The 27,171-nt window shown below is 42.8% G+C and overlaps 2 protein-coding genes across 6 annotated transcripts in view; both read left to right on the forward strand.

Moving 5' to 3' along the window:
- TULP4 (TUB like protein 4) overlaps positions 1 to 12,400 on the forward strand; it is a 157,018-nt gene extending 144,618 nt beyond the window's left edge. For 3 of the 5 annotated variants that reach the window (XM_066993151.1, XM_066993152.1, XM_066993153.1), the window contains exons 14-15: positions 575 to 3,162; positions 4,866 to 12,400. In XM_066993151.1, coding sequence (XP_066849252.1) covers positions 575 to 3,162; positions 4,866 to 4,982 — 2,705 coding nt within the window. In that variant the 3' untranslated portion in view covers positions 4,983 to 12,400. The remainder of the gene's footprint in view (positions 1 to 574; positions 3,163 to 4,865) is intronic. The other 2 variants (XR_010829764.1, XR_010829763.1) reach the window with 2 other exon arrangements.
- Positions 12,401 to 19,217: 6,817 nt separating this feature from the next.
- TMEM181 (transmembrane protein 181) overlaps positions 19,218 to 27,171 on the forward strand; it is a 44,155-nt gene continuing 36,201 nt past the window's right edge. The window contains exon 1 of the mRNA XM_066993158.1: positions 19,218 to 19,324. Coding sequence (XP_066849259.1) covers positions 19,227 to 19,324 — 98 coding nt within the window. The 5' untranslated portion in view covers positions 19,218 to 19,226. The remainder of the gene's footprint in view (positions 19,325 to 27,171) is intronic.

Raw genomic sequence — 27,171 nt, forward strand, 5'->3', positions numbered from 1 at the left:
TTGCTCTGGGAAAGTCCATGGGAATCAGTGCAGGCTGAACGAAGGCCCTGAAACACCACTGCTAGAACTTAACTTAAAGCTGATCAACAGCTGTTGTGCAATGGGAGTCAGTGAAGATAGGCTCCCTTAATTGCTCCAACTAATGTCTGATTTCAGAGGCTGATAGCAGCCCATCCAAACACAGCAGAGCGCTTAAGCAAGTACAGAAGATAAGCAGGCTATTTAAGCAGTCAAAGGTAAAGCAGAACGACAAAGTACAAAAGACAGGCCATGGTTTTCTTCTCACTAGCTTTAAAAACAATTCTCTCCAATTCCTGAATTTCGTGTAAACACTGCCATGAAATTTTCCAGTGCTGCATTTTTTAGCCTCCCACATGCCTTCCGCAGAGTGCTGGAGAAAACCAAATGGCACGTGAGGCATTTCTGGAACATTCCCAGGTTTGGCGCCTGCTGTCCTTGTGCTTGCTTAAGCACCGCGCTCAGCAAAGGCCCAGGGGCTGGGGCGAGCAGGATGTGAGCAGCCTCGCCACATGTGAGGAGGCCATCGGTTGACTGGATGTGTTGTTCCTTGCAGTGCCCGGGGCGCCTGGAGCCCCCGCCAGCAGCCCGCCCTGCACCGTCAACATCCCCATCGCGCCCATCCACAGCTCGGCCCAGGCCATGTCGCCCACGCAGAGCATCGGCCTGGTGCAGTCACTGCTGGCTAACCAGAACGTGCAGCTGGACGTGCTGGCCAACCCACCAGCCGAGGCGGGCGGCGAGGGGACGGGACCCTTCCCGGGGGCCCCAGGGCGCTTCCCTGGCCCCGGCCCTGGCCCTGGGGCGATGGCAGCGGTGGCGGCGGCGGCCAGCGGGGAGCTGGGCCGCACCATCCCTGCGCCCCCTGCCATTGCCCCGCCACCCCCCGCCATGGCCCTCGCCGACCTCCGGGACCACGGTGACCGCGATCACGAGCCCCCTCCCAAGGCCAAGGCCCCGCGGCCGGGGCCGCAGCTGGTGGAAGGCGACGCCGTCATCTTTGGGGCCGCCCAGGAGCTGCAGCTGAACAAGATGAACCCCCCACCACCATACCCCGGCACCGTTCCTCCCGCCGGGCCCCCGCCACCACCGCCCGGCCCCCCGCCGCCGCCCCTCGACCTCTGCCTGAAAAAGGGGGAGTTCTCCCTCTACCCGGCCGGGCACTACCAGCCACCGCTGGGGTACGAGCGGATAACAACGTTCGACAGCAGCGGGAACGTGGAGGAGGTGTGCCGGCCTCGCACACGGATGCTCTGCGCCCAGGGCACCTACACCCTGCCAGGGCCCGGCAGCTCCGCCACCCTGCGTATCACCGCTGCCGAGAAGAAGATGCAGCAGCCCTGCACCAGCGCCACCCTGAACCGGCTGACGGTTCCCCGTTACTCCATCCCCACCGGGGACCCGCCGCCGTACCCCGACATCGCCAGCCAGCTGTCGCAGGGCAGGAGCATTGCGCAGAGGCTGGACAGCACTATCATTCACGCCACTCTGCGGAGGAACAGCAGGGAGGCGGCGCTGAAAATGGCCCAGCTGGTGGACAGCCAGAGAGCCACCTTGCAACTTCCCCCCAAAGCCAAGAGCAGCGTGGTGACGGCGCAGTACCAGCAGAGAGTACCCACCGCCCTGTACACCTGCAGCCAGTGCAGCAGCAGCGGCAGCACTGCGAGCGCTGGTGGTATGGGCAGCATGGCTAACGCCAACGCTAGCAACAGCACTTCCAGTATCGGTGGCATGAGACCTGATCTGGGCACGGGGAGTGGCTCCCAGCACAGCTCTGTCCTCGCTCACTCCGTCAGCACTTCGCCTCTGGCCTCCCAGTCCTCCTACAACCTGCTGAGCCCGCCTGACAATTCCCGTGACCGGGCGGATTATATCAACTCCGCCTTCACGGAGGATGAGGCCCTTTCTCAGCACTGCCCAGTGGAAAAATCAATACGGCACGTACCCGTGGCCTTGACGGAGGCTGCCATCAGTGTAAAACGGCCACCGCCCTACCAGTGGGACCCTATGGTGAGTGAAGAGATATGGGTTCCTCAGGAAAGGACACCTCAGAGCTCAGTGCCCAACCCTCTAAAACCGGCTCCTCTCATCATCGGACAAGCGCAGCATCTGGATATGTCTCGAGTGCCATTCGTCTCCCCTAAGTCTCCGACCAGTCCCACTGCCACTTTCCAGACGAGTTATGGGGTTGGAGTACCATACCCAGGAAGCTACAGTGCCCCCCCCCTTCAGGGAATGCAGCCCCCCTGCTCCCCCAAAGAAGCTCTGGCCCCCACACAGTTTGCACAGCAGGAGCCAACCGTAGTGCTTCAGCCAGGTTATCCGCCCAACCTCTCCTATTGCCCTCTGCCGCCCATGTATCCGGGAAGTAGCGCCTGCTCTAGTTTACAGCTGCCACCGATAGCCTTGCACCCGTGGAGCTCCTACAGCGCATGCCCACCCGTGCAGAACCCCCAGGGCACTCTGCCCCCCAAGCCGCTCCTCGTGGTGGAGAAGCCGGTCATGTCTCCCCCGCCGGCGGAGCTTCAGGGCCACGTGGGCACAGAGGTAATGGTGGAGACGGCGGACACCTTCCAGGAGGTGCTCTCCTTGACTGAAAGCCCTGTTCCTCAAAGGACAGACAAATTCGGCAAGAAGAGCCGGAAGCGACTCGATAGTCGCGCTGAGGAAGGAAACGTGCAGGCTATCACTGAGGGCAAGGTCAAAAAAGAGGCGAGGACACTGACTGACTTCAATTCGCTAATATCCAGCCCGAGGCTGGGGAGAGAGAAGAAGAAAGTCAAGAGCCAGAAAGACCAGCTGAAGTCCAAGAAGCTGAACAAGACAAACGAATTTCAGGATAGTTCAGAGAGCGAGCCAGAACTTTTTATCAGTGGGGACGAACTGATGAACCAGAGTCAGGGCAGCAAAAAGGGTTGGAAAACCAAAAGGAATTTGAGGACAGCCAGTGAGCTGGATGAGTTCAAGTGCCGTAAGGCCAGCGAGAAGGAGGACGGGAGGCTGGGGAGCCAGGGCTTTGTGTATGTGATGGCCAACAAGCAGCCGCTCTGGAACGAGGCAACGCAAGTCTACCAGCTGGACTTCGGAGGGCGGGTGACCCAGGAGTCTGCAAAAAACTTCCAGATTGAGCTGGAAGGGCGACAGGTAGGAGGGCGGCAGCAAACGCTGCGGGTGGGAGGGCAGGGGGGAAAGCTGGGCCAGAATACCATCTGCCCCTCGTGTGGCAGAGTGCCTCTAGCTCGTGTTAGCGGCTCTTTGAAAAAACTTTGCTATGCACAGAAAGTAATCCATAAAAGCCAGCAAGCAGACGTCTAGATTCAGAACTAAGGGCAAAGTTCAGCTGTAAAGTAAATTTACCAAGTATGTTTTGAATTACTCCAGTCAGTCATAGGAGCAAAGGCCTCCTTTAATCTGACTGGCTTTTACTTCTGAAGGTAAATGTTTTTTGTAATAAAGTGCAAGGGAAAATGCAATACATTTCCCCAGCTGTAGTTGCATTTGAAGTCAGTTATTGCAGATGACAGTTAGTTTAATGAGCACTGCTCAGTTCTTGTGATAGTTACACGGGTCAGCTCCATTCAACAGATAACTAAGACAGATAGACATACAATTAAGTTCCCTTGTTCAAAATTTCCCCTCATGAGTTCCCAGGCCTCTGGGGCTGGTTCTTAATCCTAAAGGAACGAACGGGAGCTCTGACCTTCCCCTAGCAAGAGCAGCTTGTGGCCTGCTACATATGGCCTGTGGGTAGAGGAGTGTGGAAAGTTCAGAAAATCAAAGTATTTAGTTTTAGGCTCTCTCACCTTGGCCTGAATGGGATGTTACCACATCAAAACCAGGCCATTAATTGATACAAATAAGCAGGACACCAAACTGAATCTCGGGAGATATAGATTTAATTCCCAGTTCAGTTGTACCATCTCTGAACATCTCTTCTGATTTATTAAAAACGTCAAAGCTCTCAGCTTCCTCTGATTTAACTTGGGAGTTCAGTGACTTAAATATCCAATGTAATGACCAGTGGTAGTCTCTTGGTTTTGTCCATCTGCAACAACTCATTGAAAAGGAAGCGACCATGGAAACGTGCCCGTGTAAAACCATGCTGGCCATAGGCTTTGCTGGTGATGGGACAAAGCCTGCCCCCACTTGCAGGCAGCCTCCATTCTAGCTGAAGGAACTTCACTGCAGGAAAAATATGATCTGGGCTTCTGATTAAGCAAATGAAAAAGCAGCAATAGGAGGCCAAACTTCAGATATTCCTTGCAGCAGAACAACCTGAGTCGCCACGCTTTACATTTCAAGCAGCTCCCACTGCCCCTCTGCTAATTCATTCTCAGTGTAATTATGTGCTAGGGAAATTTATGCAAAAGAGGAAGTATAGCTTATTGGGTGTGAAGTGCTGTGGTCAGGAGGTTGGTTATTCCCCTTCCCTGAAAGCTCCTTCCTTTGAAAACAAAATCTCTTTTCCTCATGGGATGATGTCAGGATCTCTCCAAGAGAAAATCATTTTCTTGCTGGAAGAAAGATGTTGGTGTGACCTACATCTGTTGAAGTCATTGGTAACAATCTGCTTACACCCGTGCTTTATAGAGTCTAGCATGTTTAAAAGCTGAATTTATAGAGTCAAATACTACAGTCAAGTACTCTGTGTGGTCCAGTATTACTCTTCTTTGGCTTCATACCCCATTCTGTGAACAGCCCCACTCACATTAGTTGAGGATGATTAACAGAAGTGTTCTTACAAAAGAGTAAAAACATTTCATTATTCTCTGTTTTCTTTGCTGTGATTCACTTTTTTTGACCTTGTTCTCTTTTTCCTTCCCTCCTCCTCTTCCCCTGCTTCCCAGGTGATGCAGTTTGGAAGGATTGATGGCAATGCGTATATTTTGGACTTTCAGTATCCATTTTCTGCAGTGCAAGCCTTTGCTGTTGCTCTGGCTAATGTGACTCAACGCCTCAAATGAACAAGCAGAGACTGCAGAGAGGAAAACGTTGATAAAACCTGCTCGTAAAGTCCAAACCGGAAAATGTCAGAGCAGCCTGCTTTAGGTGCACAGAGGTGCCTGGGAGCGAAGAAGGCCGTAAAACTGGAAAAGTCTCTTGGTGCCCAACATAAGGGCATTAACTCTAATCAGTCATGGGGTGGAGGGTGGGGGGCTTTTTTCTGTTTTGTTTGTTTGTTTGTTTTCAAGTGTTTTCTTTTTTTAAAGCATCGTGCTGGGTTTCAGAAAGAGCAAAGGGTTGAGAGCCATTCAGTGTTATGTGGAGAAGTGTGGCTTTTGGCTTGTTGTGGTGGTTCTGCCGTGTTTGCTACAATAGCTGATGTAAGCTCATAGGGGGATTAAAAAAGACTGCTCTTTTTGATAGACTGCCTTATATCATGCTGTTCTTTTTAAAACAGGGAACATAACTTTTTTTCTGGTCCAGTTTGTACTACTACTACTACATCAAAGATAGCAGCAAAAAAAAGAAAAAAAAAAGAAGCTATAATACTTGAAGACACATGTTTCTTCTCTGATCTCTGATAATAACTGAGCACCACAAGTTCCAAGGAGGCTTATGTAGGTCAATATTTAATTTATAAATAATGATGTGTTATTCAGAAGAGAAACAAAACTGTTACCAATGGGTGGTTTTAAAACCCAGTGTATCAAAGAAATTGATGTCTGCTTGTTTTGTGTGCTGTTATTGGGGATAAACATCTTTCATTGGGTGACAGAAAAGACGGGAAGAAATAATTATGAGCTTCTTTGCTCATATTGATCAGCAGTATTCTTCGATTTGGCCTGCAGCTGGGAGAGGTACAGTGTGGCCAGATGTACCTCCAAGGCCACTCCTATACATGCTCCTCATTTAAATGTGTTTACACTTTATAAACAAAGTTGTTCAAGTGAATGAGAAGGCCCAGTGTATTCATCTTCTTAGCAATCAATACAAATTGAGTTCCACAACATTGTACCTGTGCTAAAATTAGGAAGGAGACAGAAGCATAGCAAGTCATTACAGGAAGTAATTTGATCAGGAAGGCAGTTTCATTACAGGAAACAACATCATGTCTGGCAGGAGAACAAATGAGTTAAAAGTGGAAGGAAAAATTGGACGGAGTCATCCCTTTTATCACCTTCCTACTTGAGTAGTCCTTGTGACTGTTGTTTGAGAATATAATGCTCCAGATAAGAGTGGCAAGCCAAAGTTTAAATGGAGTGTTACAGGTGAAGGCTTATTAACAGTAGCACAGCTCTTTCTGGCTGCAGTTTTTTTCTGGTGGACATGCAGACCTGCTGAGCATTTCAGAAGGGTTGCTTGCACAGAAGAGTTTCTGTGTCGTCCATTTTTTGTGTACATGTTTATTTGCTTTCTCTCTTTCCTCCTTAACTGCATTTTGCTATGGAATATGTTCTGATACGGAAGCAGTTTCCCCAGTAATACACAAAAACATAATCATTCATGTAATTGTTTGGATATTAGATTACAAAATGCAACTGCAGATTTCCTTCAGAAATTACTCTTTCGACATGAAAGGCACACAGAGGAAGATAGGTTGCTTGAGGTGTTGATGACTGCTTTGTCTTTGTCTTTCATCCGGTTTAACTTCTTACTTGAAAAACTGTATAACTTAAGATGAATAGATGTGATTCTCTCATTGCTTTTTTAAAATTCTAGTGGTAGGACAGATCTGTGTTGCACTTGATTTCTTCTAGACAAACATATCACTGAAGAGAGGACGCTGCTGTAGCAGAAGTTACCAAAATGCAGTGAGGTAGTAACTTCTGCTCTGCTGAGGCTTCTAAAGCTGTGCAGCACAGAGGGAACGATACCAGTCAGAGAGGAGTTTCAGGTTGCTGCCAAGAGAGATGACGAGGCAGATCATCCACAGGTAACGTCCTGCAGGGTGAGTCCAGGAAGAACCCTCTGCAAGGTGGTTTCCTTGGAGAGAGGAAGTAGAGGCAGGAAAGAACGAGGGGGGAATAGATGGCTCCATGCCTGTATTATGCCAAAGCTCAGCAGCTTCTGCTTGCATGTCAGGCACAACATTCCCCTTGGCATCTAACAGACTGCTGTTTGCTTTAATTAATTAATTTTGTTGAATTTCTATCCGTTGTCTGGGCCCATTTGGGCATCCTTCTCACATGCATGACTTACTCAGCAGTTTGCCTGCCTATATGTGTAATGTGTGTGGGACAGAGGAACCGAAATGGATTTCGTCCTGTTCCCTTTTAAATCTGTGGAAATTGTTCTCTTTGATTTTTGTGGAGGAAGCACTATTAAGCCCCTTGTTTATATCGAGTTACACGCTGTGCAGACAGTCGGTTGAATTCTCGGGTCCATTGATTTCAGTACACGAGAAGGAAAGTTGGCTGATGAGTGTCCTTTCCTGCCCAAAGGTCTCTGCTAACCAGTCAGACCCTAATTAGAATATAACAGGCATATGCTGAACGCCATAAGACAAGAAACATATCGAGGCATGCTGAAAGGAACATTGCGTGTAGTTTTAAGCCAACATTTTTATCACATGCAAAGAACATGAATGTTTTCTTGTGTGTTTTTTTCTTTTCTTTTTTTTTTCTGAACAAATCCTAATTTAAGAAGAAGGACTTCTGTGTGCAGTTTCTTTAACCTTCCAGGGAATAGTATTCCTCTTTACTTGGTTCATAATCATTTTTTTCCAATTATCAGCAGATTTATGCTAATGTGAAAACAGAAACTGAAACCAGATATATCAAGTGACAGCATTAGTAATGTGGTTTCATTGGCCAAGGTTGGGATTGTATCATTCTGGTAGCACTTACAAAGATCCTTGGCACAGAAAGAGACATTGTTCTTTGGCCCAACAAAGCACAAAGAATAATTATCATAAATCGGGAAAATAAATACAATTTCCAATCTTCCTGTTTACTTGTCAGAAGGTATTATAGAATAAGATAATTCTTTTGTCTTTTTGAAATTACTTTGACAGAGTCCCTTTAATTGAGGATTTTAATAGTGTAGGGAATACCCAGTATTAGAGATATAAAACTATAATAAATATAAACTGTCCTCAAATATGTAGAATTTAAAAAAAAATGAGTGGAAATTATGTAAATTCTGAGAATGGAACTGGATCCTAAATTATACAAAGAACAAGTGAAAGCAGCAGTTCTTTTATTTTTTCATTGAGATGCAGTATAAGAAACAAATTTAAAAGCTCCCCACAAAGTAATCACTTAAGTCCTGAAGATTGCCGTTGCATTCAGCCAATAGATAGATTTTACATTTTATATTGAGTTAGTAAAATCCAGGTTTTCTGTAGATAACTTAAGTTCTTCTAGGAAGAATGTAGCAAGGTGTTCAGAAATATGTAGTTCTTTTATACACAGTAATTTCCAGTGTTTGAGTATGTTTTTCCAAAGCTTTTTTTTTTTTGTTTGTTTGTGCAATATTTGTGACAGTCCTAGGGGTTTTATGGTTTTTATGTTGCTGTTTGTTTTATTTTGCCTTTTTTTTTTGAGGGATTTTTTTAAAATAATTTAATGCAGAATTCCTGTTAACGTCCAAAAGACAAATTATTTATCTTGTGTAATGTAATAAGTGATTTAGGGATTATTTTATTACTATGTATCGGTGAGTTATACACACTTTCTTATTTATATTTAAAGAGCATCTTTGTAAGTAATTGTTTGCTAGCAGTATGTTTTGCTGCGAGAAGTTCAAAATGCAGATAGGAAGACCTGGTTTTGTGAGATATTATGCAAAATTTCATAATTCAGGCAGGCAAAAATATTTTTTTGGCAGCTGAAAGCAGTGAGTTTGCTCTGGGGGACTGTGTAGACTACGAAGAGTATAGACAACTTCTTTGGGACCTGCAGAAATCTGTCCTTCTGCGTTGTGTATTCTCCTGTGTTTCAAACTATATATTTCAGCTGGGAGTGCTTTTAAAAATATAAAGCTTTCCTTCTTCTTTAGTACAATGTTTTTTTTCTTGAAATATAAAATATGGTGGTTTATGTGATAAAAGAGGGTATAATACAGGCTCAGTTTGTAAGGAGTTCATCGCATAGCTTAGTAGTGTTTAACAACGGCATACTTCATTGCTGTGCAGAGACACACAAACTAGCTTGGTATAAGCTGGCTGAGGCACAAGAAAGAGTACAGCAGGACGTGTTTCCCTCTGCTCAGACTAACACACTCCTTCAGCTGGGCTCAGCTGATTCCAACACAGCCACAGTGCTGCTGGCACCCAAGCTAGTGCTGCACAGAGCTGACTGAGCAGAGCCCTGACACTGCCTACAGCAGCTTGGCCTCTTTGAGGTGCTCCACCAGAGACCTGGCGGAGCAGGCCTTCCTCCACTCTTCCTTCCAGTTCAGCTCCAAGAGCAGCAGGTTTAGCTGCAGCAGCTTTAGGCAGAGAAAGCTCCACTGTGTCAGCTGGTGGCCGTTTGGAGTCAAGAGTCTGCTCCACTGGAGTTGCAAGGGATGCAATGGAAAACCTGATACGTTCAAAAAAAAAAATCCTCAAAATAAAGCTCCTAACAGAGTATGAAGATTGGTACTTGCAGTCTTGCATGAAGTGCACCACACACACAGTAACCAGTTCAATCTTGAAACAGTGGGAATATCATGTTTCTACAGTGCTCCAAGAAAGTATGGGAGGGAGGGGGATGAAAGAGTCAGAAAAGGAACTGGCACGTTAATAGTTTTGCACTGAGTTCCAGAGGCAGCAGTAACAGGTGCCACGAACTGCCTGAATATCGACTGTCTGACAGCAAGTCTGCGCATAGGTTCATCCAGTTAGTAAGCCTGCTGTGATGTAGCCACAGAAAAGTAATTCCACATTTCTCTCTCCAGTTTTGTTCCATTGTTTCTATGAAGATGCAAGAAGGCACACAGGTGTCAGACAAAGACACCTGCCTTGAGCCTTCACTTTCCACAGGCCCAGGCTTTCCTTGGTGTGTTTTTTTAGTGTCCTCTCAGAAATTCCAGACAAATCTGGGAGCTTGCCTGGTTGTTGCCTCAGACAACTTCTGTGCATTTGCTTTTTTTTTGCAGCCTGACACGTGTAATCCTATGTTATCTTGGTGCCCTGTTACCTGTCAGCAACAGTTTAAATCCTTGTGTGAAGGGAGCAATGCGTGCTAAAGCTGACTTAAGAGAAAAAGGAGAGAAGACAGAGTAAGTTTTTATTAGCTTTTAAGAATGTGTGTGCCAGAGCAACAGTTTGGAAATCACACGTTTCTGCAGAGCCCAGACCACTCCAGACCAGCAAACCTGAGTTGGAGGTGAGTAACAGATGAGCCATTTGCTTGGTGTGCTAACAAAGGGCCAGCTTCTAGCCTCACTGGGTGGTTACACCAAGATACGTAACAGTGGAACTTGACTCCAAATGTACTTTACTGTCACTGCATGATTATAAGGTAAGAATGACTTACTTGACCCATATACCCACTTAAGAAAATCATAAAGCATTAACCAACAACTATATTGACAATTCTGTATAAGCCCCCCCAAAGAACACTAGAAGTAAAATTGCGGCCACAGTAGCCTTTCAGAATTTTGTCTTTTATTCTCATTTCGAGGACTCCCTCACAGGAGATTGAGCTGGTTTTATTTAGAGGTTGGCATACTGTTTTTCCCAATATAGGAGAGCAAATAATATCACACTGCTTTCAAAAATGGAACAATTCTGGTAGAGGAAGTTTTTCATTTTTAAGTCCCTTCACCTTCAAGGCAAGCACAATCTTCCATCAGCACATACCGGTCTGGAGTCCTACTGCCCTTGGGAGTAGTCTGCAGGTAGGCACCACAGGTCCTTCTTGAAGGTTTGGAATTCACATGCATCATTCTTGAAGGAATAAGATTAATTACTACTTGTGAACGATGGGCTATGTGGATGATTTTATCTTCATATTTATTTAATTTTCATCCAAAAAAATCCTGCAGAGAAGTTTAAGATTAAAAGACTCAGCTTTGCATGTTACCTGGTACCTCTGAAGATGTATTAGGAGAACATTTATTTGGGCAGCTGGATTGTTGGTACATTTAGGAGGTTAGATTTTTAAGACGAGCAATTAACCAAATAAGAGAATAAAATAGGATTCAGCGAAGCAATTCTTGCTATGAAAATTTAAAACTTCACCCTTTAACTTTTGATTTTTCATATGGATCTGTAATGACAGATTTGTGCTTCCAGGCAAACTGATTGTTATGAAGCTCTATGCAAATGCAAAGGTTTGCTGACCCAGAGCTAGCTGACTGCAGGATCAAAACAACATGATTTTGTGAGAGTTAAAATAAATGAAAACACTGAATACTTACCTGTCCAAAGTGCTCAATGAAAAAATTAGATTGTATGATATTAAAACCTGCCAGTTTATTCTTAATCTTTGCTCTCCCATTTACATAACTACAAATTTAAAAACGTTGTCTAATTTCAGCGATTCTGAATCCTGACAAATGTTGTTTATTTGTGGAATATTTTTCTTACTGTCCAAATCGATGGTTGTTTCTGGTAATATGGATTAACATTAAAAGAGAAACATTTTCTACCAGTGTGCAGACACCTGAGTTTCAAGTATTTCATTGAGATAGCACTCGGTTTGTAATTCTTTCTATGTTGTTTCAAGCTATTTGTTCAGAACTTTCCTAATTTTCCCTTCATTTATTTTATTTGCTTGATACGTGTTTTGCCTTTGGTTTCCCTTCACTTCACTGTTTCCTCATTCATTTTGTCATTTTCTTTTTTTGTGTTGTGCATTTGGGAAAGGGTTTGTCTGTTCAAGATCTCGTTGTTTGTTGTAGATAAAATATATGGTGTTGTGGCACAGCATGGAGATGCATCTGATTGAAAAGGCACTGTAGTGTTTCCTGAAAAAAAGTAGTGGAGTTGCATTTGTTTATAAATGCATTATTTTGGTACTACAACTTTGAACATGATTTTGGATTTCTTTTCCATTTCTTTTTATTTAATGAGCACACATAGTCATGCAGGTGCATGCGTTCTTAAGCTAGCAAGCCCGGCATGTTTTTCTTAAGGCTTTTGAAAATTTGGTACACAATTTGTGTACTTTTACATACCTACACAATTTTTTAAACATATTTTCAGGAATCTCGTGGGGTTTTTTTGTTTGTTTGTTTTTTTCCCTCCTCAATATACCATGATATACCTGGTTTCCATTGTACTTAAATCATACTTTGGTCTGCCTCTCCTTTTATGTATCTTGTGTACTAGATTTTGCAGGAGGTGCCTAGAAAGCATTGTTGGTTTCCCTATAAAAATGTGGTTTGTCCAAATTCTTTACTGTCTACATGATTGAGAGATGGACTGATTGCCCTATTTTTTCCTTGATGATTTGGAGTTGTAAGAGTTGTCCAGCTGTTGCTTAATAAAATTTTGCAGACTAGAAAATTCCTGACTTGCTTTTGTTACATTCTGCATCATGTCAAACACCTTAAACGCTTTCAAAGCAGACGACAAACCTGCACTGGAACGACCTGAATAATAAATAGCCAGATGCCCCTGTGCTTTCTGTTTTCAATAACTGTATCCACGAGTTCCACTGGACCTGATCTGTGTACCAGCCCATCATACTTTGTGTCATTCATATGGGAGGATGGATGGCAAAGGTGTCTCGGTAATAATGTTCCTATCTGCCTGGATATCAGCCAGTTCTTGTGCTATTTCTCCTCTGCTGGCTTTCTTTTTTGAGGAGATTACCTTTGGGTTTTGTGGTACTTCTCATATTGTCACTGATACGCTGGAAACTTTAACATTACCACAAGGGATTCCTCTGTCCTGTGATCTTTAATAACAGAATAAAATGCTGTGATGGTTACTAACATAAACATTCTGGGGGCTGAGGAAATAAAAAGGTAGTAAAGTAGCTTACCTGGCACAATGCACGTCCCAGTTGCGGCATAAATGAGAGAACCGTGGTGTGGACTCTCCGAGCGAGTTCTCGTAACGGGCCCGGGTTCCCTGTGGAGTTTTACAGGGGTCTCTGCTGGATCCTGCCCTGTTCGACACATGCTTGGGTGTCCTTGGAAAGAGCCTGAACATTGAGGTACAAAGTTTACTGATGACATGAAGTTACTCGAAATACTGAAGGCAGTGGCTAATAATGAAGAATCTTAGAAGGTCTTTATCAAACTTGGCAATAAAATGGCAGGTGACACTCAGAAGGTAGGTAGATACACTGTAAAGTGACGCATGTGAGGAAAAAGAAAAGCAGTCCTAGCTTCATGTTTACGGTAATGGTCTCTCAAATGACCTCCACCAGTCAGGACAGACATCTAAAGTTTGATAGATAGCTCTGTGAAAATGTCGGGTTGGTGCTCAGCAGAGTAAAAAGAAGAAACTACAGAGAATGATTAGGAAAAGAGTTGACAGCAAAACAGAAAATACAAGGTCACTGTGTAAAACTGTAGTTCACTACACTTTGTGTGCTGTGCAGTACCAGTCCCCTTGTCTTAGAAAAGGTAGATTAGACCTAGAGAGGATTCACAGGAAGGCAACAAGGACAACTAAAGGCATAAATCAGCTTCTGTCAGGAGTGGCTGCGAAGGCTGAGACTCCTCAGCCTGGAAGAGACATCTTAAAGGTGCTGCTGGAGACCCACCAGAACAGGATCACTGTGGGAGGGCAGGCAGAGGTCGTCTCTTCCTGCCCGAAAGCTGGGAGCCATGAAGTGAAAACAAAGCGAGGTGCCCGTGGGGCAGGAACTCCAGCCAAAGGAGGTGGCTCTTCAAGGAGGTGAGCAGCAGAGCACTTGGCCGAAGGATGCTGTGATAGAGGAAGTTTATAGCGGTTCCAGTGAGACTGGAAAAGTGCAGGAAAGAGATCCGTGGGGATGCTGAACACACTACAGCAGGGGCAGAGAGTTCCCTAAGCTGACAGTAGTCAGCATTAGGGGGAAGCACCATATGAATTTGCTTAGTTCCTGCTCTTCCGGAGGACTCTGCAAATGGTTTTTGTAAGAGAGAACGCTGCTAAAATGGATTCTCGTTTTGAACCAGTGTGACTGTTTTCATGCCAGCATTTCTAAAACAAGCTTAATCCTGGAGCCTAATGTATACTGGGGACAAGTCTTCTAACTTTAATTTACTGTATGTCATTACAGTTAGGAGTTGTGTCATCATCTATTTCTGGGAGAAAAATGCCACACCTTTGCTGGCTTTGCTTTTTGACTACTGATGTCACATACGTATAAAAGTTAAGGACAGCACAGCTGCACTGTGCTAATAACGCGGTCACCTGCTTACTCTGGAGATGTCTCCGATTTGACTTTTCCAAAAAACAGTGAAGTGACATTGTCAAAACCAACACTGTCAGCACTGCTCTTGAGTTGAGCATTCAGCAAAATAAGCAGCATAAAAAAGAGGGAAAGGACCAGCATGGGAACATGAAGAGATATAGTAAGATTAACATTTCTTGCTGGGCTCTGACTTTAGGAGGAAAGAGGAATTTTCATTCTGGCAGCTATAAGAAGGAAAAGTCTTGAGAAGAGCTGAATCTTTCTATTGCCCTGTTGCAATGAGGTTGTCTGAGATTTGCCAGTGTCCTCTGCCTAACTCATGCTTTGCATTACCTGCCTCCCAGCGGGGTTTTGCAGCACAGGGGAAAAGAATCTGCTCCTCTGGGGCTGAGGAGAAAGGGAAAGCTCCTAGCCCGGGGTCTGAGTGCCTTGCACTGCAAACAGGAAAAGTCCTTTTCTAGCATCAGTGCTGCTCAGGCAGTGAGTGGCGGGGCCAACAATTATGAAATCTCCCGTAGCTCCAGATGAGTTTTCAGGAAAAAATAAAGTCCTGCCAAAATGCAGAGATTATGTAATTAGTTGCTCTGTCCCTAAGAGAAGTGGAGCAGCCATACACCTTCTGGTCATGGCACTGTTTTGGCCTTGTGCCTTTTTATTATTTATTTATTTGTTTGTTTGTTCCTCTTTGGCTAGTTTCCGTGTTTCTTTAAGCAAATAACTGCCCAGATGAGCTACAGAGTCGATTCATGCAGTTTCCTTTTAGATCAAGGATCCAGCACTTTTCAGGTTTTTCCTTCTTTGTCCAGGATATTGGCTTCAAATGTAGTCATATCCTGTTTCCCCATCCATTTTTAGTGTGAATTTGTGGTTTTCTGCCAGGTACAGTACTGGTAGTTGATTCAAGCAGGGCAACAATTTGTGTTGCCTTTGCTCTTGGCATTGAGCCAATGAACTTTGGTTCATTGCTCTGTAAGATCATTTTTGGAAGGCCCCTCTCTGCTGGGCGGAACTAGCTAAATTTAACATGTGGCCACTAGTTGTTTGTAAATAAATGTGGTTGTTGATAATAGTGCTATCTTATTTTTATGATTTAGGTAAATACAAGGGCTGCCTGTGCCCTGAGCCCTCTAATTATGCTGTCTGGTGTAGAGGTAAGAAGGAAATATGCAGACAGTGAGGAAACAATATTTAAACAGTGGCTCTTTAAAGAGAAGCTGAGAATACAGCAGCCGTACATATATTTAAGCTTGTATACATGATTTAATAACTACTAGCTGGACCATGAGCTTTTTCACCAAGACAGGTTATTGTTGGTGGTGTTCTCTGGTCAATGGCCTATTCCATTTCCTGTTGGCATTACTACCAAAATCACTATCAATATTAAAATAGCAATCTTTTCTTACTGCAGTTTTTTTCAGCAGCAGACCAGCTTTCTATATTCAGTCTTAACAGGAGAGGTGCAGGAGCTAAGTAAGCAATTACCTAATTGTGAGGGAGTTGCATAAGATCAGAAAAATAAAAATAAAAATGGAGCACTTCATGCAATTGAAATTCATCTCAGCCCTTTCATCTGACTCCTCATCCATTATGGCTTGTGTTCCGTATTCTCGTTTCTGCTCTGTTTAAGAGAGGCACATTTTCGTATTTTTTTTTGTTTGATCAAAGGGAAACTTATTCATCTGGGGGAATGTTTTGCTTTGTGCATCTCCTGATATTTTTAGTCTTTCTAATGGTTCCACGCTTTCCTCCGTTTCTCACTTTCCCCATGGATAAGGAGAAAAGTCAGATTTGAACTGCAGTAAACACTTCTTTGTTCCCCTCCCGTTTTGTTGCATTCTGTAGTGATAGTCTTCTTCCTCTGAAACAAGAGAATCTTTGTTCCCTTTGCTGCACAGTTTTGGTGAGATTAATTTCTATGTTTTTCTTTCAAAGCCATCTAGGACTTTTTTACTTTTGTTATCTGAAAGGATGTTTATTTCAGAGAAGAGTCTGTATGAGTTGGTTGTAGCAAAGGGGAGATGTTAAAGATGATTCAAACATCCTAGAGTCTCTAATTGCCTCACTTGGAGGCAGCCAAATGCAGAGTCTTGTCTTCAGAAGTGACATAACTGTGATTTGACTTCTCTGTCTCTCATTATTTTATGACACTTTCTAATGGGGGAAGCACGCCTGCTTTCTTCAGGTCTTTAAACATAGCTTAAAATTTTTTCCCTTGACCTGCTGTGGTAGCTAGTATAATCTGAGGTGGAAAACATTCATTTTGGCAGGCTCTATCTGTATCACTTGCAGAGTATTTTGTAACCTCTCCATATAGTCACTAAAACCAAGGTGCCAGTTTTGTTCATAAACCTGCTGTTACTGTTCCTATTTACACGGTACTAATAACTTTATTTGCAGTTTATTAAAAAAAAAAAAAAAAAAACACAGGTTTTTGCAGATTTATGTCTAATCAACAGAACTCAACAGTGAGTGTGAAAAAGGAGACATCTTTCTAAAATCGTGGGTTATGTACAGTTCACATCGGAAATTCTGTTACGAATTTCAGAAGTTCCAGATGCCAGTGAAGTGTCCCTGGGGAGACAATTCAGAGAGTCTCCTTCTGAGAGCTGCCAGAACCCACAATCTGATTCCACCTCTGGAGACTGCGGTGGATAACATGAGTGTGAGTAAAATGCCATGGCCTGAGTATCATTGGAAATACATCAGTATCATGATGAAAAAGCTGTCCAAAGAGCAAGGCAGTAGCCACTGAGAAAGGACAGAGTTCTGGGAAATCTGTAAGGCTGTCTGGGGTGGATCAGCAGCAGAGACAGGACTTACCTTACTTCAGAAAAACAAATTTTTGAGAGAACAAAAAAACTCATAAGCTGATACGTAAGTGTAAATCAGTTGCATTCAGACATAGCAATGCAAAATGATACAATGATGGTCATCCTCACCATCACCACTAGGAAGACAGCAGCTATGGAAGCCTGTTTTTTTTTTTTTCGGAAGTTGTTCCCACATGAACATTATTAGGAAAATATTTTTATATTTCTAAGGATAATAACAACAAACAACCTCATAGCAAGATTGCTTGCATCTGTGAGGCTATAGGCAAACCAATGAAGAAAAGATCCAAGAAGTACAGCTGTCCTAAGCTGGAGGCTAGGTCTGAAAGACCAAAACATGGAATCCACTATTAAACATGTACTCAAATTGCTTCATTAATCTACTCCGCGTAGCCTACTCAGTGCAGGAGACAAAGTCAAAAACAATTTAGTCAAAAGAACAGATGTTTAAAATGGTTTTAAGTACAGTTTTACAGACAACTGATGACATCAACTGTCTTTAAATTGTGTCTCTAAATTCTTTTGGAAGACTCTTAGTGTGGCAGGCAATTGAGAAATAATCATTTGAAGAGACTCAGAGAACAGGATGTACAATGAAATTTACTCTCAAAATAGTTAAGTTAGGAAGTAATTATATGAATGAGGTAGTAATCATATGAAACAACGAAGAGGCACAATTTAACTAATTACTTTCAAAATAACTCATGAAGACCCGTAAGTACATACGGTCTTAAGTTATTGGGTGGGTGTTGAAGCCTTGTTTGAAAAGTTTGAACAGAGTAGTAGATGAATGCAGGCAGTGCTAATGAGGCAGATTCTGTCAGTCTGCTAACTGCCCAATTTCCTCTCTGATGTTGTTGAAACCTATTACAGTATGTAAAGTAAGGGAAGGAACACATAACGACTTCAAGAGGAATTGTTATAGAAATGATTCATCTTCATAGAAACATTATGACTAGATGTCTAGGTAGAAATTTACGATGTTTTCAAGTAACAGCAGAAAGAATGGAGTTGGAAATTGCTCAGGAAAGGATGTTGGAGGAATTTGTTAGGAAAAATAATTGTTTTGCGACACAGAGAACCAAAGGAGTCCCTGTGTATTCCCTGGGCACTGGCAACATTGGATACATTACATAGCATGGCCCCTACTGAGATCATTGTTTCTGTTACTACAGAATTAATTTAATCCAAAGAATAAAGAGTGTTAATGAGACATTGACATCACAGGATCATTCGCACTACCAGATGATACAGAAGCTGCAAAATTTATGTCATGTTTGATGTTTCCAAAAAATGACAATAAAAGGTGCAGAGAGATGCAACAGAACATCCAAAACAAGTTTTCATTTCAAGAACATAACTGTTTGGGAATGGAGAAAGGTTTTTAATCTCATCGGCAACTCATCAAGTCATCAGCAGGAGAAAGTCAGTTTAAGGGATGAATTCTTCATGTCACAAATGAGACCCTGAGCTAATCAGTGACCATTGTAAGGACTCAGACTTCCTAAATTCTCTCATGAAAGTCTGATGGTCTTTTCTGTGTGTAGTTGGTGCCCCAAGTGATGGGTACGTATCACCCATAATTCCCACTGAAGACATTCTTGAGCTTGGCCTTGGATTCAGTAATTTTGGATCTTGCCCAGAATATCAGGTGGTTGGAACACAGGCCTAGACAATATTCACAGGAATTCACAACGTCCAGTGCTCTGAGGTTGATGTTTGTGGAGCAGTAGCAGGTCTACGGGTTTTGGGAGGATGTAACACTGCTAATGCTTTTACAGGTGCTGATAGAAAACTCCTGCAGATATAGCTCCAACCACAGGAGTTTTCATCAGGTGTCTTGAAAACATAGGTGACATGAAATCCCATGATGTCAATATGTTTTTTGTTTGTTTGTTTTATTTGCCTTTCTCAAAAATGAATGCAGTAGGCCCCATCTGTCTTTGGGTGTGCAAAGATTGTCAGTTTGCTCAGTGTACATTTACACTGGAATTCGGAGACAGGTGCTGCAGTGCAAATGTGTTTTGCTCAGTCCTCTAAGCTGTGGCTGAACAACTGACGGCAGAGAGAATCTGGACACTGAGTGGGTGTTTGGACCATCACAGCTGCCTTTCATGTTTGTTAAAGCTGGGGGTGTCGTCCTCTGTCAATGCACATGTCCAAATCAGTTACGCTGTTGCTTGAACAAAGACGTGCAAATTCCAACTCTATCCCTACCAGGAGGTTGAAGCTAAAGAGAAATACTGGGTAAGATCATTTCACTGAAGATTTGTAAGACATGGAGGAGAATTATTTTGTTTGAAATAGAATCTTGCAAGTGTTTGATAGTATTTTAACAAGTCAAGGGAAAATATTAAGTTGTGTGCTTATGGTGTTTTTAAACAATGGGTGTGTATCATTGTATTATGAATCAATTTTTGACTGATAAATATGTAAAGCTTAAATGTTCTAATGGAAAAAAATTGTCATCAACAGGCAGGGTACCATTGTTAAAAGCTTAATCATCACTTGCAGGCTGGCAAAGGCTGTAGAATCTGAACAAAGCCCTGCAGCACTGATGTCTTCAAAAAGCATTATTAAACTTTGCAACTTCAAATGACACCAGTAGCTGAATTTTCTGACCTTGGTTCATTGAGCCTGTGAGCTCAGTGCTACTTCCAGGATCTTTATACACAGCAAGCTCACCAAATTAACTGGTTTTTCGTCCCAGGTGGTTCCTGACTCATTTTTTTTTTTTTTTTTTTAACACAAGGACAAAGAGAAGCCCTATAGCAACTGTTATCTGTGCCTGACTCAGCATGGTTGAATAATCCATTATTTCAGCTCCTTAATGTTTCATCCTAATAGCTTTCCCTTCATCTGCCATGTTCTTTATGTCCCTTCATGTATTCATCAAAAATAAAAACATCTTCAACACAATGCTCTGGCTTCCTATTGTGTGATACACCCAGTGTATCTCTAAGCCTCTAAGGAACATGATCTGCACTGTTCTTGCAGTGTGGCAGGATGCAGTGCTTTCGTAACAACACATAAGGACTGAGGAGAGCATCTCTCTTCATAGTTGTAGATGGAAAGCGGGCAGGCAGATCCACCTCCAGTTCTCAAGGCATATACTGGTAAGCATAGGAATGCAGGACAGCTTACCCTATTTCATCACGTCTGAGTGGATTCACCCAGAGGGAAGCCTTCCTATGGAGCAGCTGGTGAAAGAACATGTAAACTGCAGCTGTAAGTGACCAAACATCACCTTTGGAAAGACAGAGGAGGTCAGGGAACTGCAGGCTGCAGCAGTGTCTTACCATCACAAAAGTAAACATGAAACACAGCTTCTCGCTGCAACAGAAATCACCTGGGACTGCAAAGCAGTGGATTTGAGCAAACTAGCAGAAGGAATATTCACTGTAATTCCCTGAGGACCAGACAGTACGCCCACAGGCAGCCAGGAGAGGCAGCGTGAATCAACAAAGAATTTGAGCTCTGAGAGCAATGCAGAGATGTGAGAAAGCAAGCCGCATGGTGTCCAGTTGTTCATAGTGCAAATGAAATAAGCAGTAACCAGGAGCTGGACTTAGTTCGTGACTGATCCCAAGAGTTATAATTTTAATAATTCTCAGCCATTTCTTGTGAGCAGCAGTGACTGGATGGAAAACTACTACAGCTTGAAACTTATTGTACAACCCCAAAATAAAATGCTTCTCAAGAAATTCCTTTCTCGCACAAAGAAGCAAAGGGTGCATGGAGGCAATGAGCAGCGTGTCAAGCGATTCCAAGCTGCAGAGCCAGTTTTAGCTCTATAAGAAAGTCTCTCTCATGAGGCAAGCTACAAAGCATATGAGAAAAGTTCATGAAAAAAATGTGGGGATTGACTAGCTATATTTTGTCACCCACAGCAATTCAAGATGCTATGACATACTACTGTTGGAGAACATACTGCTAGACTTGAACACTTTTAATGCCTTCCTTCCTTTTCTCCTAAAACAGATGGATTTACTCTTGTGTTTAGAATTAAGTACAAAATGGATGTCCTGCCAAACTCGCTCCTTAGGCAGTATAGTTACTGAGTTGCACTAATGTCCAAAATTGATCTATGTCAGTTTGTCCTGTTTCACTCTTTTTTTCAGAAGGTTGAGAATTGGCTGTTTTTTTTGGTCAAGAGTGGTATAGAGCAGGCTGAAGACAATTCCAGACGGATGTTCATTTTTATTAACATATATAACCTGAGAAATTCCAGGATCACGAGAAAATGCTTAGCTAACAATATTTGAAAAAATTAAATATGTAGCAGGCCAGACATGCTGACCCTAAGCACTAGGCAAAATAATGAAATGGATGATATAGGAGTCAGTTAAAAACTGAAATATAAGGATGTAAACCATAAGAAATTAATTTTAGGTGCAATTTGCAGATATAATTTCTTTCATAGGGCATTTGATGAAGCATTGCCTGTGATGCCAAAGAAGAAATTAGCAATAATTAGTGTGAATAAGGTGTACTTTAAATAGATTAATTGCAAGATCTCACGAAGTAGCCTGCAAGATGGCATCATCACTAAACGGAGAGTTTCTGATAAGATTTTGCAGAGATGGGTACTAGATCTGACAATAATCAGGACTCAAATGCAAATACAGAGCTGTGGCTGATAAAATGTGGACCTGCCACAAAACTGCCAGATGGCAAATAGCACTAAGACACGGCAGTGAGACATTACAAACAAAATGTATTTTCCATATAGACAAATGTGAACTTAGGTGTTTAAGAGCAATGAATGTGGACAGATCTTCAGAATCAGTAATTTAGCTCAGAAAGCTGCAGGTCTGATGAGGAGAAACAGATCAGAATGGACAAGTGTCTCAATGTGGTATGTTAGCAATCCTAAGAGATGTTCTTGCAGAAAGAGATAGCACAATCCTTAGATTGGCAAGTAGGGCAGTGAAAGTAGGAAATTAATTTCACCTGGTGAAATACTGGGTCTACTTCTGACATCCAGGCTTTTAAACTATCTTGGAAGAAGGGGGAGTGTCAAAAAAATGTGAAGTTCAAAGACTGAATAAAGTTCTTGCAGCAAGAGTTTTGTTTATTTAACTTATTTCAGAGAAGAGCATCATTAAATAATTCTCAGTATCTTCGTAAACCTAACTGAACTAAAGTATTGGTATCAAAAGGCACTTTAATTTATCAGGAAAAAGCAAATCAAGCACTAATGACTGGGGGCTGAAGACATGTACAAAGAAAAGTAAGACACATTTAATGATGAAAATTTTTAACACTGGAACAAACTCAAGAAAGTGATGGGCTCTCCATCCTGTAAAGTGCTCCAATCAAGACTGCTCTGTTCAAATTCATTTTGGATAGATAGGTTAAATGTGTGAAACACATGATGGCGAAAGGAGAACTGGCTCCAGAGGCAAAGATCAGTATTTGCCAAGGTCTTGGTGCGCCCATCAGCCAAGTGTTGACCTGGCTGAAGGATGCTCCTGGTTCCTTCACTGTCTGCACACTCAAGTTTCTTTCCTTCCTTCAAGGGAGAGAGAAACAAGGGCCTGAGGATAAGGAGGTCCTGCCTTGTGTGGGCTCCTAATTTAGCTGCACATATGCCAAGATCCAGGAGCTTAGAAATACACCCGAGTCCTGCAAATTAGCTATAGTCATAAATGGCTGAGTAGGAAACACGATTGTTGGTTTGTGCAGGCAAGAGATAGTTCACTCTACTGTGTTGGTACTTCTGCAACATGTTCAACAAAACTGGTATCATCTACATTTTTCTATTACAGTTTTTAAAATAAATGTTACTGCATGTCATGTGTTGTATATAACTGTATTTGTGGTTCAGAATTGACTGGAGAGAGGAGACTCCCAGGCGCAGAGTAAGACCCTTGTGTTACTACTGTGTGTTTCTGATTAGATCTAGCAGTACCTCAAGGTCCTTGTCATTAAGGCATGTGTGACTGCGTATGTAGGCAATAAAAAGGGGAAGAGAAGCTTTCCAAAATGTTTGGTGCTTTTCACTGTTTCCACATTAGTTTTAATTGCTTCCCTTGAAATAAACATAAAATAGTTCAGAAACAAACACTAGTATTATAAATAATGAAAAAGAATCATTTCTATGGGAATAATAACATATTGTTTAGTGTTTAAATAGCAAGGTGCTGGCAGCGGGGCTGCAGGGCTCCTCTGTGAGGCGAGGCCGCGGCTGCCCTGTGCTGGACAGAGCAGGTTCCAGCAGGCCCACGGCAGGTCTCTGCCGGGCCCAGCAGCCAAAATGGCGGCGCCATGGGGAAGGTGTATTTACAGGAGGGTAGAAAATGGCGGACAGAGAGGGGAGGGGGAACACCAAGGCCAGAGGAAAAAGGAGGAGGTACTCCAGGATAGGAACCCCGCCAAAGGGACTGCTGCCCATGGAGAGGACTCAAATATTGATCTCAAGTGACAGTAAATGTAGATTATCCGATCAAGCCTGTTTTGCACCTGACAGAAACTTCTAAGTGATGTCCCTGTCTTTATCTCAGCACAGGAGATTTCTTGCTCCTGTTCTCGTTTTCTCCCCTGCCCAGCTGGTGGCGAGGCAGCTGGGGGAGGGAGCAGGCAGCTGGGTGCGAGTCTGGCTGCCCAGCCAGGGCCAACCCACCACATATTTTTAGTCTGATGTGATATAATTTGCACTATTGTTAGTCAGTTAACCCTACATATTATTGAGAGATGAGATTATATCTCACAAGGGACCTGACTTTTGAAAGAAGGACAATGAACATCTTAAAATCAACACAAAGGTATTTTGTTTAAAATAGACGCAATTAAACTGGCAGCATTTAACACTACCTGTATTTTCTCAAACATTTTTAAACCTTTTAGAAAATAAAGCTATGCCATTTGAACATTGTTTTTCAAAGTTTATCTAAAGTATGCTTGCAGCATTATGCTGTATGAGAACTGAAAAGTAAAAATGGTGATTTATTTCATTGGTTGAGGTAACCAAAACACAAAACTTAAACTGTAATTAAAAATATGTGGGTACTCTTCTGTGTTCACTGTTTGTTATCTGGATATCACAGGTTTTTATCATCCCTTAAAAGTATTGCTTTTAATACAAGTGGGATATTTAAAGTAATGTATGCATTGGAAATTTTTATTCCAAGTATAGTTGACATTTGAAATACAGTAATCATACTGAAACACCATGTTAAAATGAAAATTTATATATAGGACAGAAAGCTTCATCATGCTCCCAATTAGACCATTTCAGTCTTCCCTTTGCTCTCCATGTGACGGTCAAGAAAAGAGCAGCCAAGTCATACTAAGAGATAAAGAAGCATGTGAATCAGCTGTGATTATGGTTTCCCTTTTTTCCATCCTTGAAATCACCTTTCAAGAGATTCTTCTTATCTTTTAATCAAAAGAGATTATAAATCTTCTTTCATTTTCTTGTCCTCACATCTCTTTAAAGCAGATTAAATTCAGGAAAGGTTCATCTCCAAAGATAGAAAGAGAAATGAGTGTTTCTTGCTATGGATCTGAGGGTCAGGACTCCCAGCTGCAGCCAGATATGTAAAGCTTCATTCCTCACAGTGATGACAAGCCCAGCCATGGCTCCAAAGCATCCGTCAGCATGGAGATGATTTGTTAAGGATGATCTGTCAGTGGCTGTCCCAGCTGATGTCTCTGTGCTGCTCTTCAAATAAACGAGAAGCCTTGCATCACTGTGAGTGCTGCTCCTGCTGAGTTCTCCCTGACATTTCTGTCCCCAGCATGCTCCCGTGATCCTCTGCAGGAGCAGGAAGGGTTATGTGGCTATGGCTGCAGGCACATAACTGATTAGCTGTGACCAAGTGGTTTTCTGACAGGAGGGAATGGTCAAACCACAGTGGTTTGGGGTGAGGCAGGGGTTATCTTCTTCCAGAATCAAGGCAGCAGTGAAGCAGATGGTAGGATAGACCACAGTCCTGAGGTTCCTCTGTGGCTGAGCATGATTTCTACTCATCCAGTTCAGGGATGTTCACTGACAACTGCTGTGGGCAACTAGACTCAGAAGCATATTTGCAGCCTGATGGCAGCAGCTTATACTCTTTTACCTTGGGAGAGTCAGCATGAACATACACTCTTTTCTATGCAAACTGATATGTCAGTCCTTAGCTCCCCTCTGAAGGAAAACAGCAGTTGTTGCAGTCTGCAGCTACCACTATGGCCTCTCTCCAGCTCAGAACAATTTTGAAGGGAAAAGTATTTGCTAAACAGCTGTGTCTGTTTGTGGATTTTGTTCCTCTGCTGAAAAAAAGAGGGACCTCAGTTGGCGGCATTTATTCCCTTACCTTCTCAGCACCAGCTGCCATTCCTTCTGAAAGAGCCAAGAGTAATAATCCTGATGCGTTTACTTGGATTGCCAAGCTTTGTGTTTAGATACTGTCACAATCTAACACAAGTGGCTGATGCTGTAAAATGCTAATTATACTCAGGGGGAGAATCAGAAAGAAAAATTATGCCAGGGACTTCTGTTAAGCTCCACCTCCAAAATAAACTCTGTCCACATGACATGATGTGCTGCTTGCACTGAACAGATGCTGGGTTTGATCACGTCTTAGCCGTAGACTCCTGGGGCTTTCCTCCCCCTCGCTGGAGTCTGGGAGCACCCAGGGGATGTATGGAGTTCCAGGCATTTAGCTTCTAGCTGAGATTTACAGGATTCTTGGTACCTCTTTAGATTGGCGTGTTCCTCAATGCAATTTGATGCTGCCTCTCTCTTATCATGTGCTGTAAAAAGCAGCAAAACACAAACAAGGTTGACACAGACGCTGCTGTGCTTGGTGAGATGTGCTAGGGTGCTCTGAAATGCACCCAGCAGGTTGTGCTGCTCAGAGTCCCTGTGCAGGTACTTGGCTGGCTGCTCTTGCATTTTGTCATCAAAGCTGTCTGTGAAACTTTGACCTCCCTTTGCTTTTACTGAAGTCATGATACCTGCAGAACCAAATGCTTTTCTGTGCCATGACTGTACTGGACAGGAAAGAATGACAACCAATAAAGGTAGCAACGTGATCTGTTAGCATCTGAGGGTTTATGAGTATGTGAACAGCTAATTAAAGTGTTCCATTCATTAGGCTTTGGCTAAAGAAAATAGACTGGCTGTTTTAATAGAAGTGACTGTCTAATATTAAGTATGTTTTAATATTTTTCTCATTTAAAGAAAAAAAAAGGAAAGGAAAAAAAAAGACTGAAATGTCTTTGAAGAAATTACTCAGATGGAAAACATACTTTTTTCCCTTAAAAATGGTACCTAGGAGCTGCTACTGTGTATCAAGAACTGCCCTTAAAAAAAAAAAAAATAGCAGCAGAGCAGATTTGTAACTACTGAACTACTGCATCATTTTCTCAAAATCACTTTCAAGTGGCTGAGTTTCCCAAACCACTCATGCTCTTAGCCTGTGGCTGTTTTGTTGACTGCACAAGGCATGCCACTGCAGCTCTGCCTGCTGCAGTGTCTGGTCATTCCCCAGGGAGAAGAGGCCATACACTGAAAACATCTGACTTGCATGTTAGTACATGCGTGATATTTGATATTGCTTGTTTTATCAAATTGTTGACCTTCAGAAACTCTAAATGAATCCCTTTCCTCCTTAGAGTCTTTCAACGTTTAATATGGACCACAGTGAGACTATGCACTTAGTTTGTGTCTTCACATAGTTATGCTATTCATAAGCCTAGATTTATTTTTGATTTATTTTTTGTTGTTGTTGTTTTTGGTAGCAGAAGTTGGTAGGTTAATAACAGATGGTCAGTGCTAACACTTTCTCCATGGAAGTAACCTACCAGCTCAACTGTCATGTTTCTGCAGTGGCTGTGATATCCTCCTCTGGCACCAGAGAGCACTCAGGATGGTGCAGGAGAGAGACAGGGTTTGAAGCCAGTCTGGGTAACGTTCAGCACAACAGGGAGGAGACTAGATTGCATCTCTGTAATGGTGCTGCTCTGGGCCTTCAAGTAAACCCTGTTTTTTTTTTTTTCTTGTTTGGTGTTTTGTTTTTTTTTAGAAATAAATGCAGTAAAGATCACTTAGCTGTAAGTAATTAAATGGTAATCAGTTTTTAATCTTTGCGCATATTTTTTAT

Source organism: Anser cygnoides, chromosome 3, assembly GCF_040182565.1.
Source record: "Anser cygnoides isolate HZ-2024a breed goose chromosome 3, Taihu_goose_T2T_genome, whole genome shotgun sequence".
Lineage (NCBI taxonomy): Eukaryota > Metazoa > Chordata > Aves > Anseriformes > Anatidae > Anser > Anser cygnoides.